Source organism: Podarcis muralis, chromosome 1, assembly GCF_964188315.1.
Source record: "Podarcis muralis chromosome 1, rPodMur119.hap1.1, whole genome shotgun sequence".
Classification (NCBI taxonomy): Eukaryota; Metazoa; Chordata; class Lepidosauria; order Squamata; family Lacertidae; genus Podarcis; species Podarcis muralis.
This window is the reverse complement of record NC_135655.1, coordinates 122,936,960-122,949,362: the sequence shown is the minus strand read 5'-3', so window position 1 is coordinate 122,949,362 and position 12,403 is coordinate 122,936,960. Positions and strand designations below refer to the sequence as shown.

At 45.2% G+C, this 12,403-nt stretch overlaps 1 protein-coding gene across 1 annotated transcript in view; it reads left to right on the top strand.

The window, feature by feature from the left end:
- Nucleotides 1–12,403, top strand: part of DNAH7 (dynein axonemal heavy chain 7) — a 155,821-nt gene that overhangs the window by 49,670 nt on the left and 93,748 nt on the right. The window contains exons 20-23 of the mRNA XM_077917415.1: nt 1,106–1,304; nt 4,777–4,917; nt 7,440–7,652; nt 8,350–8,459. Of these exons, the coding sequence (XP_077773541.1) occupies nt 1,106–1,304; nt 4,777–4,917; nt 7,440–7,652; nt 8,350–8,459 (663 nt within the window). The remainder of the gene's footprint in view (nt 1–1,105; nt 1,305–4,776; nt 4,918–7,439; nt 7,653–8,349; nt 8,460–12,403) is intronic.

Sequence of the window (12,403 nt, the reverse complement as noted above, 5' to 3'; positions counted from 1 at the left end):
GCTCATCTCGCTTTATTGGCCGAGGGAGCCGGCGTACAGCTTCCGGGTCATGTGGCCAGCATGACTAAGCCGCTTCTGGCAAACCAGAGCAGCGCACAGAAATGCCGTTTACCTTCCCGCCGGAGTGGTATCTATTGATCTACTTGCACTTTGACATGCTTTCAAACTGCTAGGTTGGCAGGAGCAGGGACCGAACAACGGGAGCTCACCCCGTCACGGGGATTCGAACCACTGACCTTCTGATCAGCAAGTCCTAGGCTCTGTGGTTTAACCCACAGCGCCACCCGCGTCCCTATACCATTGTATAGATGGCAATTTTTGTGGCTGGAATATAGCTCCTCTCTCTTTTTCTGCTGGCCACGGCCACCTCTTGCACATGGCTATGGGAAGGTTGTCCACAAAAGGAATGTGCTGAAAAAGTTTCTCTGCCCCTACTTATAGGAAATGGGCAGCGCTAACAGAAGACTCTTGATCCTTGTACAGGTTGAAAGTCTGTACAAGACTGATGGTGTGAAGCAGTCAGGCCCTCGGCACGAATAGCTGTCTGACAAACAGGTCAGAAGGATGGTTATTGATCTCAGTGGTAAAATAACACTGGGTGGCTGTCTTAATGCTTGCTGGAAACTGTTCCAGAAGCACTTACAGAACACTTAAGCACAACACCTCTCTCCACACACACACACACACACACACACACACACACACCAAAAAATCTGAAATGAAAAATGCACAAAATAATTTTATGTGTTAGGCAGCAAGGTAGATTTTTCGAAGTTACGTACTATTCCTGGTACAGTCTAGCTATTTGCTGGAAATTTTCTAGGACTGTTCCAGTAGATGCTTATTTCCGTGTTCAACATGTTTTGGAGAGAATTTACAGCAAATGGTACAGTATTTAATATGCAGAGTGTATTGTTTGTGAGACTGATAAATGGGAATGAAAAATGCTCTCTGTGGATAGAAGAAACTGCTCTGACTCATTGAGATAGTGTGAGGCTATTAATCTAAATATACAACACACAAACAACTTGTTCTTTGAAGGCATCATAACTTGTTGCCTAATGCACCGTTTGTTTCTTAATTCCCTTCTCTCTTATTTCTGCAGGGTGAAGCCTCACTTGAAAAAGTGCTTTGAAGGAATTGCTAGTGTGGAGTTTACCGAAGTCTTGGATATCACGCATATGAAAAGCAGCGAAGGAGAAGTCATAGCCCTCATTAACACAATATCAACAGCTAAAGCTAGAGGTCAAGTGGAAAAATGGCTAGTTGAACTGGAAACAGCGATGGTCAACTCCATCCACAAGGTAACATATATCACATTTGGTTAAACGCCAAACAAATAGATAAAGCTAAACTACAATAAGGGCAGGGATTAACATTCCAGCTTAACCAAGTGAAGGGAGATGTATAAATTTAATAAATAAAAACAATAAAAGCAAAAAAGGAGTGTTAACTCGCGTTAAATACACTAGTCAGATTAAATCAAATAAGCAAGAAATATTCGGTGTTATGTTGGAGGGGATGCCAGGAAATAGGGAATTGTGTTCACATGTGGTGGGGGTGTAAATATGTACAATTTTGGGGGCAAAGGGTGTTTAAAGGGATAACAGAAATCACAGGGTTAAAACTGACTGAAAGTCCATAGGTAGCATTGTTATCAATTTACGGTGGGGGTGGAAGGTTTGCAGACTGGGAAGGACTTGCTCACAAATTTATTGACAGCTGCACGAATTATTATAGCTAGGAAGTGGAAGGGGCAAGCAGAATACAAAATGGAAGAATGGTATAAAGAGGTGTGGGATATAGCTATTAATGATAAATTAACATGTGCCATTAAAGTAAGATGGGGAATATGCAGGAGAAATGACTTTGAGGAGATATGGAGGGTGTTTGTAGAATTTGTACTGTTAAAATGGAAAGGGGTCAAACCATCGCAAGAGGTGTTGAAATTTTGGGAGGTTGGATAGTTACAATGGAATGGTCTCGGTGGTGGGGTGCACATTTTTATTTTTATTTGTTTATGTTTATTAAAGGTAAAGGTAAAGGTACCCCTGCTCGTACGGGCCAGTCTTGACAGACTCTAGGGTTATGCGCCCATCTCACTTAAGAGGCCGGGGGCCAGCGCTGTCCGGAGACACTTCCGGGTCACGTGGCCAGTGTGACAAAGCCACATCTGGCGAGCCAGCGCAGCACACGGAAACGCCGTTTACCTTCCCGCTAGTAAGCGGTCCCTATTTATCTACTTGCACCCGGAGGTGCTTTCGAACTGCTAGGTTGGCAGGCGCTGGGACCAAACACCGGGAGCGCACCCCGCCGCGGGGATTCGAACCGCCGACCATGCGATCGGCAAGTCCTAGGCGCTGAGGCTTTTACCCACAGCGCCACCCGCGTCCCGCGTTATGTTTATTACTTTGTAAAAAAAACATTCAACAGACTGAATAACCTCTGATCTTAACCAGGGGTTCATCTCTTTCATCTATAGCAGCTCACTCATTCCCTCTCTGTCTCTCACACAAAAGAGGCCTCTACTCTGTGGCTGTGGAGCATCTTGAAATCTTTCACCAACTCCCCAATCCCTCTGGGCTCTCATCCTGAGCGGTGTGAATCTTTGCCCACAAACACCTACAGCAGAAACATCCCTCATTTTTATAGTAGCAACGGAGCAAAAACAAACACCACAGAAGGGAAAGAAAGTAGAACTAAACCATGGCTGGTGTTTCTGCCCTTTTCCTGGTCCTGACACGCTCCCCACAAGTAGGGCCATGCAATATCTAGTTTTCAATATCGTGATACAGTGATACCTCGAGTTAAGAACTTAATTCGTTCTGGAGGTCTGTTCTTAACCTGAAACTGTTCTTAACCTGAAACACCACTTTAGCTAATGGGGCCTCCTGCTGCCGCCGGGGCACGATTTTTGTTCTCATCCTGAAGCAAAGTTCTTAACCCGAGGTAATATTTCTGGGTTAGCGGAGTCTGTAACCTGAGGCGTATGTAACCTGAAGCGTATGTAACCTGAGGTACCACTGTATATCACCAGCTGAACACTGTGATATACTGATACAGTCGCACCTTAGTTTTCAAACAGCCTAGCTCTCGAATATTTTGGCTCCCAAACGATCGAAACTCGGAAGTGAGCGTTCTGGTTTCTGAACGTTCTTTTGGAAGCCGAACGTCCGACGGGGCTTCCGCAGCTTCCGATTGGCTGCTGGAGCTTTGGTTTCCGAACGTTTTGGAAGTCTAATGGACTTCCGGGAACAGATTAAGTTCGAGAACCAAGGTACCATTGTATGCCTTTTGCTTGTCATAGAGTCATAGAATTGTAGAGTTGGAAGGGACCACGAGGGTCATTCAGTCCAACTCCCTTTTGCCCAAATGTTTTTCTGGAATCTTAGATCACAAATATTACAGACTGGTAATGGTGAACCCTTTCTGCTAGCAGAGGGGCTGAGTTCTGCCTGATATTGGGGGAGGGGACTCGTTGTGTGTGTGTGTGACGTCACTTGTGCGACACACACGTGTGATGCCACGCACGTCGGGAGGAGTCTGTGTACCCTGCTGCTACCGCAGGGAGACCTGGCAGGACCCCTCAAGATGGGGGGGGGAGCGTGCTCAGCCCCATCTCTACATACTTGGGGGGGGGGGGGGGCTGAGATGTCCGCAGCCCCATAGGGTTGGTGCCTACGTCTGCTAATTATCTGGCCCAATAGCAGCAGCTGTTTTAGTTTTTGAAAATGTGTACATGCGTGTGAATTGGACTGCTGCACTCAGAGAGGGCCTGATCCGCACTGGAGGCTGTTGGTGTGGTGTAGCAGAGGACTCAAGGAGCCCCTATGTTATGCTGGCTCAAGGCCTCTGTGGGCAATCAGGGATCCATAAACAGAGACTTCAGGAGGCCTCTTGGAAGAAATACACAGTGCAAAATTTGCTCTATCCATTAAAGGAGATGGGGAAGTTGTTCAGTCTGAATCAAGGCATCCTGCTAGTATGTGATAATCAGAGCACAAGTGCTGTGGCTCCCCCTGACAAATTTACAGCCCAGTAGTATTTCCCATGGATTGGTTAACAGTGAAGGAAAAAACAAAACAAAAACTACAGTGCTAACGAAGTTTTATTGGAGCTGCAGCAAGAATAGCAAATGAAAGACAATTTCTGTGGGGTTTGCTGACAGCGTGCCACAGGATGAATACAGCCTGATTAAAAATGGTCAATTGGCAGCTTTCTTTTCCGAATCCGTTTTTGATGAAGCTCACTTCATTTGCTCTCTTGGTCTGTTTTCGGCATCTTTCGTGCCTTCCTTTCCTATTGTAGTTTTTTATAAGGCACTTTACTCCAATTCTCGTGGCTCAATGCTTAGACTGAAAAGCGCCCTTGAACGTGCTAATCTTTAAACACGTGATTGCACTCCTTTTGTGTACAATCAAGGCTAGAACAGGCTTCCGAACAATCCTTCCAGTGTACTTAGAGGTGGAAGTTGATTTGTTCCTCTCAGAGTGAAGGGAGAGCAATCTTCTTAAATTCAGGTGCTCAGAACCATGGGCAAGCTGCAAAGGGACGCCATGTTTGCATTTTGTAGGACGTTGATCTGGTTCAGATGCTTGCTTGAGCTGAAGGGAGGAATGATGCAATTTAGGCATTATGGAGTGCCAAGGTAATAACCCTGTGTGGCAGAGATTAGGCTGCGAGAATTTTAGCACTGCTTTCTTCCCTGTGGTTGTAAATCTGGGCTTTCCTTTCATATCCACTTGGTTTTTCTCTGACACGTTTCCTTACCTCCAGGTGATTGGTTATGCGATAGAAGCCTACCCAAAATCTCTCCGTATAAACTGGGTAAGGGATTGGCCTGGACAAACAGTTCTGTGTGTATCTCAGACTTTCTGGACCTTGGAGGTCCAAACAGCTATTAAAAATGGCCAGCAGGTAAGCATATATATTTTAACCACATCATCTGGGAAAATGGGGCTCACCAGTCTGGGAAGGTAGCTTGTCTAGGAGAAGGAAAACTCCACTGCCTTGTGGGAAATAGGGATGCAGGAGAAATTTGCTTTGACTCGTATTTTAATGCAAGCCTACCTAATTCGCACTACCTAGAACAGGGGTCTGCAACCCGCGGCTCCGGAGCCGCATGTGGCTCTTTTACACCTTTGCCGCAGCTCCGGGGTGGATACTAGCAAGGGGAGGAGGCGCATTGTGCGCCCCGACACTCCCCACTGTGGCAGGCGCTGTACTGGCTGTGACGTCGCATGGGGGCGGTGCGTGCGTTAGTCACGCACCGTCCTGACGTCACCTTCCCGCCCGCCCGCCCGCCCGCTACATTATAAGGGGCATGTACGCTGGTCACTGCATTGAAAGGGGGCATGTACGCTGGTCACTGTTTTGAAGGGGAGTGAAGAACACACACACACAAAAAGGTAACTTGTTAATTTAACGTTTATTTCTATGAGGAGGAGTAATTCTGAGGGGTCAAACAAAGAAATAATAAAAAAGTGACAAAAAAGTTATTTTTATAATGACGAGTTTTGCGGCTCCCAGTTTTTTTTTTCTTTGGAAACGGGTCCAAGTGGCTCTTTTTGTCTTAAAGGTTGCAGACCCCTGACCTAGGACAATACAGGAACTGAAAAGCAGCTCTCCCCCAAAATCCACACTTCTCTGAATGTTAGAATGCAGCTCTTCTACCGAATAATGCTTACAGAAATGTGTAAATTAGGGGGACGCGTTCATAATAATTCAGCAGATAAGATACAAAATGCATTATGTTATGGGAAATTGCTTGCAAAGATGTGTATATCATTAGTCAAAATTTCATCCATAAAATTTATATTAGGAGAAACGTGATTAAAATTCCGATGAATTTTTGTGCAACGCTTCCCCCCCTCTTTCAAACAAAAATAATAATGCCAAAATGTGGTAAAAAAAGAAAAAAGAAAAACCAAGAGAAATCCCAGTGATCGATTTGTCTATTTCAGTACCAACAAAGCTGGCTTTCTCATTCCCAAACTGTTTTTACAGTAGTATGCAGATACGCAGTACTTCATTTTTAAAACTGCATCACCCTGAGATTGCGTTATGGATACAAAGCTATGCCATTATCCTTCCCCCACCACCACCACCACAAGGAAGATGTTTGAACCTGAGGGATAATAGAATTGTAGAGTTGGAAGGGACCACAAGGATGATCTAGTCCAGCTTCCTAGGATGTTTTGAAGTTGTTTTATACTTCAAGCACAAGGGGTTGAATCTCAGGGCCCTTGAATGGAGTTCTCTTAATGCAAAGGGGGCACTCCTGGCACCTGCAAAACAGAAGAGAGTGTGTGATTTTCTCCCTTGCACACCCTGCAAATAACTACTACTACTACTACTACTACTACGGGGTTCCCTTGCAAGTTGGGGGGGCGCTATAGGTGCCTGCCGAGTCCCACGGTCACGGGCTTCACCCGCCTGTGATTTTCGATAGGGTCCCCGCTTCGCCGTAGCGGCAAGACCCGATTTCCGCGGAGCTTCTCCCTCCAGACTAGAGGGAATCCGCCATTGCTGATGGCGCCGCCTCCGGAAGTCCCTACTACGTTACTTATACCTCACCCATCTGGCCAGGCCTCCCCAGCCACTCTGGCCGGCTCCCAACAGAATATTAAAAACACGATAAAACATCAGACATTAAAAACTTCCCTAAACAGGGCTGCCTGGAAAGTCAGATGTTTATTTCCTTGACATCTGATGGGAGGGTGTTCCACAGGGCGAGTGCCACTACTGAGAAGGCCTTCTGCCTGGTTCCCAGTAACCTCACTTCGCACAGGAAGGGAACCGCCAGAAGGCCCTTGGAGCTGAACAATGGGGTTGGAGATGCTCCTTCCGGTATACCAGACTGAGGTTGTTTAGGGCTTTAAAGGTCAGCAGCAACACTTTGAATTGTGCTCAGAAATGTACTGAGAACCAATGCAGGTCTTTCAGGACCGGTATTATATAGCCCCAGCATACACTCCCAGTCACCAGTCTAGAAGCCGCATCCTGGATTAATTGAAGTTTCCGGGTCACCTTCAAAGGTAGCCCCACATAGAGCGCATTGTAGTAGTTCAAGCGGGAGATAACTAGAGCATGCACCACTCTGGCGAGACAGTCTGCGGGTTTTCCAGACAGGAACTTGTGAAAACCCAGAAACCAGTTTTAAAAGAAGCAGCATTGGGGGTGGGGGAGCTCTGTACATTTCTGCTGATATGGTGATCTTTAAGCATGTACCGTACTTTTCCATCTATACAACACCCCCATGTATAAGACAACCCCTATTTTTTTGAGCCCAAAATTAAGAATTAACATTTTAAACATTCCGTATAAGACGACCCCCAATTTTAAACTTAAAGAATTGGGGGAAAACATAGTCTTATACACAGAAAAATACGGTAATTTGTTTGCGTCTGATCCCTTCCCCCTCCCCAAACTTCTCCCAGGCACTTGAAAAGTACCTGGAACAGTGCAACGGGCAGATTGATGGCATTGTCACACTGGTGCGAGGAACGTTATCAAAGCAGAATCGAGTAACTCTCGGCGCACTCGTCGTGCTCGATGTTCATGCTCGGGATGTTCTGGCAACTCTAGTAAGCAAACATGTCAATGACGAGACCGACTTCGAATGGCTGAGCCAGCTTAGGTACTACTGGGAGGTAAGTGAAGCCCTTAAATCACGTTAGGAGATGATTTCTGTGTGCAGTTTCCCAGTTTGGGCTAACATGCTGACGCAGAGTGATTAATGCACGAATACGAGAATTTTTTTGCTGGCGATAAAAGATATCTCTCGCCTGTCATCCTATAGACTGAGAGTTAAGATATACATATTCATATATGTCTTGTAATTAAAATTATTTCCCCCCCCCCATCACCTTGCACACCTGGTGAATTTGCAATAGGTGCACATAAAAGTTTAGAAGTCCAGATTTTATATTACTATTTTTGAAAGGGGGCAAAAAAAAAATGGAGTAGCGTATATACTTTTGAACTGAGTGGCCTTAATCTGATTTTGTCAGAATCGTAGCGTTTTGAGCTTGCATTCATTTCCTCAGCCAAGAGCCAAGCAGATTTGAACTGGCTAAAAGCTAGCAGGACATGTATATAAGATATCCCATTTATTAGCACATGGTGTCCTATAACTGCGATTATCTTACTATAGTAATCAATCACATTGGGTGGAATGCAATGTCCCGCTTTCCCTCTGTACAACCTGCTAGATCGAGCGATTCACCCAATCTCCCCCCTCGTGAGCTACATTGGAGCCAATGAACTAGAAAGAAACTGTGGTCTGTATGTGATTTCTCCATCTTCCCCCTGCTTATTCCATGCATTTCATGGTTGTTTTCCGCATAGGAGGGGCATCTACAAACAAAGATGATCAATGCCGGTTTGCGGTATGGATACGAATATCTCGGCAATACCCCTAGGCTGGTTATTACCCCGTTAACGGATAGATGCTACAGGTAAAAAACAGTTTGGGTAATATTTATTTATTCACTTACGTTTATTAATCTGCCGTTTTTCGGCCCTGGGCAGCTGAGAACAAGAATACCAACATACAGGTGAAACTCGGCAAATTAGAATGTCGTGGAAAAGTTCATTTATTTCAGTAATTCAACTTAAAAGGTGAAACTAATATATGAGATAGACTCATGACATGGCTCCCCAAATCAACACAGACTGTGGAAACTTCAAACTGGACTTCAAGCATCTGGCATTGTGTGCCTCCCCATTCTTCCTCCAGACTCTGGGTCCTTGGTTTCCAAATGAGATGCAAAAGCTGCTCTCATCAGAAAAGAGATTTGGGGAGCCATGTCATCAGCTGGTGTTGGTCCACTGTGCTTGATTAAGTCCAGGGTCAACGCAGCCATCTACCAGGAGATTTTGGAGCACTTCATGCTTCCTCCTGCAGATGAGCTTTATGGGGATGCTGATTTCATTTTCCAGCAGGACTTTGGCAACAGCCCACACTGCCAAAAGTACCAAAACCCGGTTCAATGCCCATGGGATTACTGTGCTTGATTGGCTGGCAAACTTGCCTGACCTGAACCCCATAGAGAATCTAAGGGGCATTGCCAAGAGAAAGATGAGAGACATGAGACTGAGCAATGCAAAAGAGCTGAAGGCTGCTATTGAAGCATCCTGGTCTTCCATAACACCTCAGCAGTGCCACAGGCTAACAGCATCCATGCCACACCGCATTGAGGCAGTAATTGATGCAAAAGGGGCCCAAACCAAGTACTGAGTACATGTGCATGCTTCTACTTATCAGAGGTCCAATATTGCTCTATTTGCAGTCCTCGTTTTGCTGATTTCATTTATTATTCTAATTTTCTGAGATTGTTAATTTGGGGTTTTCATCAGCTGTACGCCATGATCATCACAATTATAACAAATAAAGGCTTGAGATATCTCGCTTTGCATGTCATGAGTAAATCTCATATATTAGTTTCAGCTTTTAAGTTGAATTACTGAAATAAATGAACTTTTCCACGATATTCTAATTTTCCGAGTTTCACCTGTATGTGCTGGACAAACAGCAGATGGGTTGGGGATATATAATAAAATTATCATCATCCTCATCATCAAGCATTTGAACTTATTAAGTAAAATTCACACCAGGTGCACCTTTGAGAGGAAGGTATTTCAGAGGTGTTGTGCCACCGCAGAGAAGGCCCTTTCTTGTAGCACTGCGACATGTGCTTCCTCTGATGGTAACCCCCCCCCCACCAAAAAAAGAGACCACTCCTGTAGATCGTAAAAAAATGGCAGGTTTTAGGGAGAAAGGTTTTCCTGCAGGTATCTGGTCCCCAAGTCTTTCATTTTCATTTTATTTATGCATTTCAGGTTTATACATTTCACTAATTTTACAATCATTTTAACATTTCCTATCATGACTTCCTTCCCCCTCTTTCTGCGGTTCCTTAAATTTATTTTTAATATCTTCTGCATATCCAAATTAACTTAATTTGCTCATTTATGCATCTACTTTAAATATATACTCTTATCAAACTGCAGGTTATTGCAATAATCCTTCCAGTGTTTTTTTTTATCTGTTTACAATTTATCTGTAAATATTCAATAAACCATTTCAGTTCTTTCATTAAAAAAAAAAGTTTGTTATCTTGATTTCTTACTCTTCCCGTAAGTTTCGCCATTTCTGCGTATTCCATAAGTTTTTGTATCCATTATTCCTTTGCTGGGACTTTTGCTTCTTTCCATTTTGGGGCGAGTAATATTCTTGCCGCTATAGTAGTGTACATGGATAAGTTTCTATACAGTTTTTGGTAGTTCTGTCCCCAAGTCTTTCAGGGTTTTATATGTCAGTGTAGCCTTCTACACCCAAGCTTGAATTGAGAATGGAAGTGTATAGGCAACCTGTTCTCACCCTGAAGTTCTCACCCTGGGCCAGCAGGAGGATACTGTAGATAGTTATGCAAATAAGGGATCGAAAGTGACGTTCAGTGATTGGATAGTTTTAGAAAATTGTTAGTTACGTTGTACTGGAGCTCTATATAAGCAGGCTGACTGAACCCTTCAGTTCAGTTCTGTTCTGGCCTGTGAATAAACAAGAGCTGTTTGAAGAATCGCTGTGTCGTCTGATATGTTCACCCACAACTTAACACAACCAGTCCAGCTTCTTCTGGACTGGTGTTATATGATGCCAACTGGCTGTGCTGCTCAACAGTGAGTCCAGGGTGGCCCCACTCAGAATGCCTTAGAGTAATTCAAACAGAAAGTTTACCAAAGCACAGATCAACGTGGCAAAGCTTTCTCTGCACTTTCCCAGGGTATATTTTGGCAAAATAGACATATATTCTGGCATAAATGTTTAGGAGCTGATATAAAAACCAGAGGGACGCAGGTGGCGCTGTGGGTAAAAGCCTCAGCGCCTAGGGCTTGCCGATCGAAAGGTTGGCGGTTCGAATCCCTGCGGCGGGGTGCGCTCCCGTCGTTCGGTCCCAGCGCCTGCCAACCTAGCAGTTCGAAAGCACCCCCAGGTGCAAGTAGATAAATAGGGACCGCTTACAAGCGGGAAGGTAAACGGCGTTTCCGTGTGTGGCTCTGGCTCGCCAGAGCAGCGATGTCACACTGGCCACGTGACCCGGAAGTGTCTCCGGACAGCGCTGGCCCCTGGCCTCTTGAGTGAGATGGGCGCACAACCCTAGAGTCTGGCAAGACTGGCCCGTACGGGCAGGGGTACCTTTACCTTTACCTTATAAAAACCAGAAGTAATGTGTGGTTTGTCGGACCAAAGCTCACAATTTGAAAAAGAACTTCTACAAAACAAAAACTTTTATCTAAAATGCACAATCTGTTATTAGATTGGGAAACAAAAGATGAGCTTGACAAAGCCTTTTATGACACATTGGGCAATAGATATAGGATATAACATAGATTTCAATCTTTGGGGGAAACTTTGGAAGAACAATCTGAAGTTTACAGCATGTTATTCTTTGAAGGGAAAGACCAGAGTCCTTTTTGTGAGGGATAGTTCAGATGTCAAAAAGGCTATTAATGTATGCCACTACTGTGGCCTGTGTTTTGTTAGACCCAAATTTAAAGAAAAACGGCAACTTAAAACTGATGGAATATGTGCAGCTTGCCGATCTAACATATAAAATAAGAAAACTGTCCAGTAGCACCTTAGTTGGTCTCTAAGGTACTACTGGACAAGGTTTTTTTTTTTTACTGCATCAGATCAACACGGCTACCTACCTGAATATAAAATAAGAGAAAGACTCTCCTCCCTGGAAGAGAGGGGAGTGGTTGTGAGCGGGAGCCCGAGGTCCGCCCCTAGCAGGGGGCGTTAGCCCCCTGCCTCCTCCTCTCTCCCGGCTGGCACCCACGCCCCTCGGCAGGCACCCAACCAGGTGCCTCCGAGGGGGCGTGTACAGCAGCCTTTTGCTGCGGCGCCAGCCTCTCCTCGGCCTCATTCTTCGCCGTCGTCTCATCGCGAGTCACCCACCCTCCACTCCCTTTCAGCTCAGGGTCTTGGTTCTTTGGCCTTGCTATGGACCTTAGGTTGGTCGCCCTGGTTGTCCAGGGGGCCTGGTAGGAATTTTTCCATTTGGCATTAGGCTTTTTGGTTTTTTCGCCTACCTCGTAGCAATCGTCACAACTTTTGTGGTATTGGTGGGTAGGTTAGGCATTGGAATAATGTGTTGTGGTGTGTCGAAGGGCTAGGTGTGGCCATCGCCTATGCCTTCAATTTTTGGGTATTCCGTTAAAGGAATCTGGCGGCCGTGTATTCTGTCCGATGCCTGCTTGGCGGGAGGCCATGGCACGACCCTCGGTGACATCAGGGGAGAGCCTATAGTTGGATTAGCATCAACAGGCTCCACATACTGGTGAATAACCCCCCCCCCCTTGTTTTAGACATCCAATGCCTAAGCCAATACCTTTT